The sequence below is a fragment of the Cynara cardunculus genome (assembly GCF_001531365.2).
Source record: "Cynara cardunculus var. scolymus isolate 2C chromosome LG 2, CcrdV1, whole genome shotgun sequence".
NCBI lineage: Eukaryota > Viridiplantae > Streptophyta > Magnoliopsida > Asterales > Asteraceae > Cynara > Cynara cardunculus.
Genome location: NC_037529.1, coordinates 69,066,049 through 69,071,917, shown reverse-complemented (window position 1 = coordinate 69,071,917; position 5,869 = coordinate 69,066,049). Strand labels below are relative to the sequence as shown.

Sequence of the window (5,869 nt, the reverse complement as noted above, 5' to 3'; positions counted from 1 at the left end):
TGCAAGAGAAGGTATCCACACCCTTATAAGAAGTGCTTCGTTCTCCTTCCCAACCGATGTGGGACGAGTGACACACCCGCATCACGGCTGTTACAATCTAAGTCTACCACCATTGCTTCAAAACCATTTCGTGTTTCAAATACATTCTCACCACTAAGAATAACATACCAGTATCTACATATGAAAAAGAATACATTAGCATACAAGATCATATTTCCATCATAGACAAACATACATAATAAAATTATCATCATAGATAAACATACCTGTGATTTTCTCCCCATTTCGTTAACTTTTTTCTTATGGCCGGACAAACAACTGATTCCCATTCTTGTGCTTTGCTTAACATTTTGTAATGTCTCTCCATAACAAATATCCTTATCTCCTCTAACATTGTGATTATGGGTTTTCTTCTTGCATCAACAATTATTGAATTAAATGACTCGCAAATCCCATTTTCTACAGCCTCACAAGCTCTATCGGGTTGGAAAAATGCCCTACACCATGTATTAGGGTCCCTTTCATTCAAGTGATTATATGCATCAATGTTTTGTATCCTAAACTTTTCCATGTATGACATGAAATCTGCTTCAAAAGTGGATGTAGTTGCTGCCCAAAAAATGTTTCTGTACTCAACACCATTAAATCTTTTATGAAAATTAGCATATATGTGTCTTGCATATTGCCTATGCTTTGCATATGGTGCCAATTCTTTTACAGCTTCAACAATGCCCTATTGTATAAAATTGCAATTAAATCATAGTTAAAATGAGATGTATGAGGTAAGTTTGGTGCTAACACCTCACAAAGGACATAATTCGATGATGTGGGGTTTTAAAATACAAAGTACATTGCCTAAATGGAATCCGGGTAGGTAACTAGAGTGCCTAAATGGGAAAAATGTACCCAAAACTTGAACGAATGGTCTAAATGGTGATATAAAGGTTGAAACACCTTTGAATAAGTTAATATGAAGTGTTAGAAGTGATTGAAGTCAAAAAAGTCTCGAAGATTGCATTTTATGCAAGTTTTACAAAGTTCATACCTTGTGTTGATCAGACATGATGGTAAGCCCTACTCCTTCGATAACACCAATATATTCTATTAATAGTTCAATGAACCACTTCCAATTCTCTTTGTTCTCCACATCTACTACAGCCCAAGCTACATAAGCATTCAACATTGTAAGTGGTTAGAAAAATAATAACACTTGATATTAATATAACAAACATAGTTTGAATGTACATACCTATAGGGTAGATTTGATTATTTCCGTCTCGACCAATAGCCGATATTAACTCTCCTTTGCATACCCCCTTCAAAAAACAACCATCTAGTTCTATAACCTTCCTACATCCACTAATCCACCCATCTGTTAGTGCTTTGAAGCATACATAAAATCTCCTAAATTCATTGCTTCCATCTGCCATTAAATTTACGTCCATCTTAACTATAGATCCTGGATTGGCTCTTCTAATTTCATGTCCATAATCCCAAAGTTTTCCATAGTGTTCTATCAAAGAACCTTCAATTTCAAGAAGTGCCCTGGACTTGGCCCGCATACATTGGCCCTTGCTAACTTTGACCATAAACTTTTTCAAAATATCATCTTGCATATCCTTGATTTTTATGAACGGTCTTTCAATGATTTCTCTAACATAATGTTTTGCAATCCAAATTGGTGTCACTAGGGATCCAAAACTATAGTCTCTACTATATATGTGCTTACAATTAATGCTTTTAATTTGAAACGACTTTTCTTCTTGCATCCAAGATGCCCATAATCTAAAAGGACATGTGTGATCTTTTTTACCTTTTCCACATGCAACAAGTAGTCTTTCTGAATCATTTTTCACGTATTGTAGTTGGTAGCCATTTGCAACCGCGTAGTTAGTCAAACACTGCTTTAATTGACTAGGATTCTCATACCTCTCACCAAGTCTGCGCTTTATCAGCTTCCAAGGAATATTAGGATCATGTATCGGGTACTGAACACCTTTTTGTATAATATGATCTCCAACATTATCATCATCTTCATCCACATTAAACTCAACATTGTCAATCGTGTTTATAATACAAAGCTTATTTAGAAATTGATCATCAACTGTTTTATTTAAGTTGATTATATCATCCTCATCTTCAAGGTCTAGAGATAAAGAATCTGACATATGTTCACTTGAATTATCGTCTATTTCATAGCTATGATCATCACTATCATCACTATAATCATCATCGCAATCAGATATCATTCTGTAAACAAAAGTAACAATTTCATCACGATTCACGGATGAAAACATAAAAATTTAGGACGAGAGATATTAGTGGAGAAGGATGTATTGGTGAGTGCCTGTATATACTATATATAGATGTATGTGTGTGTGCGTATATATATTATTACGATGACTACAATAATATCATAGTATATTATCTTGATACAATCATAACACCAAAAGTCTCTTATTGATACAGCCTCCTAATTGGGTTGCTCTTATTGGTGAAGTTGTGCCACTTGTTGATAAGAAGGTACACTTTTAGAAGCTAAAGATAAAAGGTGTATTTGGCGTTTTACCTGTCTTATAACTTAACCAGTCTTCGCTTTGGTTCTATGAGGTTATGATCGACAACGTTTTATTAATATTGTGTAATCTAAATTATTGAGGCTCTATGAGGCTCTGCTTACTCTTTATCAGTAGGGCTGTGCAAAACCCGACCCAACCCGAATTACCCGAAAAAACCGACCGAAAAAACCCGATCCAAACCGACGTATATGAACCGAACCAACCCCAAACCCGTCCGAAAACAAAATACTTTATTTTTTCTGGAACTTTGCAGTTTAGAAGAGTCTATACAATCATATTCAAATATAGGTTCTTTGGAACTAGAAGACCATATAAGATTCCATCCTATATGTATGTATGTATATATATATATATATATACACGATCTTTCTAGGTAAAAGAACGCAGTTAATGGTACGAAGAACGCAGTTAATGTTACGTTGGGCCTTTGTATACGGGCTTGCTTGGCGCTAGTAGTAGGGCTATCTAATCGTGACTTCGTGAGACCCGTCTTGCCTCTTGCCGTCTTGCGACTATCCCCGTGCGGCCGTACCCAAACTACAAACCGTCGACCACTCACTGTCGTCCGACTCTGACAGCTGCCTCCCTGCCGACGACGATTGACTGTGTGCCCGCTGCTGCCTGCTGCCGACGATTGACTGCCTGCTGCCTATTGCCGACGAACACTGATTTTAAGTATTTTGTTATGTTTGTTGATGACTATTCTCTTAGTCTTGTATTAGGCTTTATTTGATGAAAATTGAATCTTAAGTATTTACAACTTTTTGTTCTTTCTTGCTGAAATAGACACAGTCTGGTGTGTCAGTTCACATCATGCATAGTTATAACTTCAAATAATATATATTTGAGTCTTTTCAATCTTACTTGCTTCAATACGACATTCTTCGTGAGTCACATGTGTTGATAGCCAAGCTCAAAATGGGGTTGCCAAATATAAGAATCATCACCTTCTTGACGTTGCGCGAGGACTTCTATTCCAAATGGCTATTCCAAAACCTTTTGGGCAGATGATGTCTCAACTAATATATATTTCTAATAATTCAGGTGCTCTCCATAGTACTTGACGTTGATATTCCATTTTCAATACTTTTTAATGAAACCTTTGTTTCCTGTTGAACCTAAAATCTTTGGTACCATTAAGGCTGTGCAATTTGCTTCTTCTATGCTATTCACCCGAACCCGACCAGTCCCGAATCCCGAACAGTGTACTTTGGGTTGTGTCTTTCTACCCCGAAACCCGATAGGGTTAACTGTTTTCGGGTCCGACCCGACCGATGCACAGCCCTAACAGCCTCATCAATTAGCACTACATCATTGATAAAAAAACATACGCCATGGAAGTTTGTCCATAACTAAAGTAATGAGATAAAGCCACAATAACTTTCCTGCCCTTGATGATTCTTTAAAGCATCTTTCATTTCAAGTACTTAAATTCTCGTTCAAAGCCTGTTAATGTCATAAAAAAATAACTCATCATGTGCTCAAGTAATTCCCCTCACTATCTGCACTGAACAACTTATTAAACTAATCCCTTTATCTCTCTTTGATATCCATGCATTGACCATTACTCTAGGTCCATATAGGAGTCATAGAGGTTCCGATTATGATAACAGGATCCAAGTATATCTTTTTAACTGTATGTGTTAAGAGTCCCAAGGAAGAAAATATAATCTCAAGGAAAAGCTGTGTCTAATTCAGCTGTCACTTGGCAACATGAAGCTGTGTCTAATTCAGCAATGTCTAATTCAGATAAAAAAGATAATCCCAATGTCTAATTCAACATTGAACAACAGTTTCTCAGACCTTATCATGGAAGGAGAAGAAACCAAAGAAGAAGAAAAAAAAGAAATCTGGAGCAAACCTGATTAGCGAGTGACAGGGGCGGCAACGAGCAGAGGTGGTGCGGCGGCGATGGGGCGAGGGAGACGACGGTGTGCGAGAGGGAGAAGGAGACGGGAGGGGAGGGAGTGATGGAGATGACGGTGTGCGAGAGGGAGAAGGAGACGGGAGGGGAGGAGCGATGGAGGGAGATGAGGAGTTTTTAGGATTTTTTAAGTTTTTTTTTTTTAATTTAAGTTACCTACTATTCATGTTACAGGTTACGATTCTAAGGAATAAGGACTTATTTAATAGGGTTTGAAAAGTCCAAGGACTTATTGAATAGATTTTAGAATGTCCAATGATTTATTTGTCCCAAAAAATTATCCAAAAACTTAATTGTTCCAAAGAGTAAAGTCCATTGAGTTTTTTTAAACTTTTCCCGACATTTTATTTGAAAATAAATAAAAATTGGTTTAGAAGGAGAGTCCTAGTCATGGGGGTGATAAAAACGACAACATTTTGAAGCTTTTTGGCAAGTAAATCCAAATAAAGTGGCATCAGATACGCACTAGTACTAATAATAATAATAATTATTATTATTATTATTATGTCGTATGAGAGAGACCCTGGCCTGGTCCACGTCTCCTGTGCTGTGGGTGGTTTCATCACCTACCTTCTTTTTTCTACTTGTTAAATAAATAATTCCTCATTATTATTTTTATTTAAGATCTTAATAATAACCACATCTTCACCATAATCCTTTTCGACTTATAGCCTTCAATTTTGGACTTCATTCCCATTTCTACCTATTAATTTTTCTCGTCAACATAAATACAATATATAATTTAACTTGATTTTGATATTAAAAAAAAAAATACATATATGTATGTTAAAAACACATCTTTTATGTAAGAAAAACACTACTACTACTACTACTACTATTACTATATGAAAATCAAAACGATTAGTTTTACAGGGAAAAGGAATTACAAGAATGCTGTTGGATTATTATTATTAGTAAATGTATGAAAACCATTAAGTGATAGAAGAGGCAATTCAAAAGTTATGAAAACTTTAATGCTTGCTGATAAAAGAAACCAAAAAGGTATGTGGTCCAGACTCTCTAAATTATGAAAGCGATTTTTATAAAATTATCAACTTTGTTGTAACGCCCCCAGAACCCCGTAGCAAGATATTGTCCGCTTTGACTAACCCGCCCGCTATACCACAAAGCGCGTGAGGCATTGTGGTATAGCGTGCCAAAGCGGACAATATCATTCGCTTCCGTGCTGCGGACTCTGATATGCGATGACCGGTTTCCCTTGTGGTATAGCGGGGAAAACAAAACCGTGCGACTACTGCTTTGTGGTTGAGCGGGCAGGTTAGTCAAAGCGGACAATATCATTGCTACGGGGTTCTGGGGGCGTTACAAGGGTAGCAAGATATTGTCCGCTTTGACTAACCCGCCC

At 36.8% G+C, this 5,869-nt stretch overlaps 1 protein-coding gene across 1 annotated transcript in view; it reads right to left on the bottom strand.

Moving 5' to 3' along the window:
- Window positions 1–2,249, bottom strand: part of LOC112506385 — a 4,452-nt gene extending 2,203 nt beyond the window's left edge. Inside the window, exons 1-4 of the mRNA XM_025110390.1 lie at window positions 1,250–2,249; window positions 1,046–1,164; window positions 267–733; window positions 77–174 (exon numbers count right to left, since the gene is read on the bottom strand). Coding sequence (XP_024966158.1) covers window positions 77–174; window positions 267–733; window positions 1,046–1,164; window positions 1,250–2,249 — 1,684 coding nt within the window. The remainder of the gene's footprint in view (window positions 1–76; window positions 175–266; window positions 734–1,045; window positions 1,165–1,249) is intronic.
- Window positions 2,250–5,869: the final 3,620 nt, after the last annotated feature.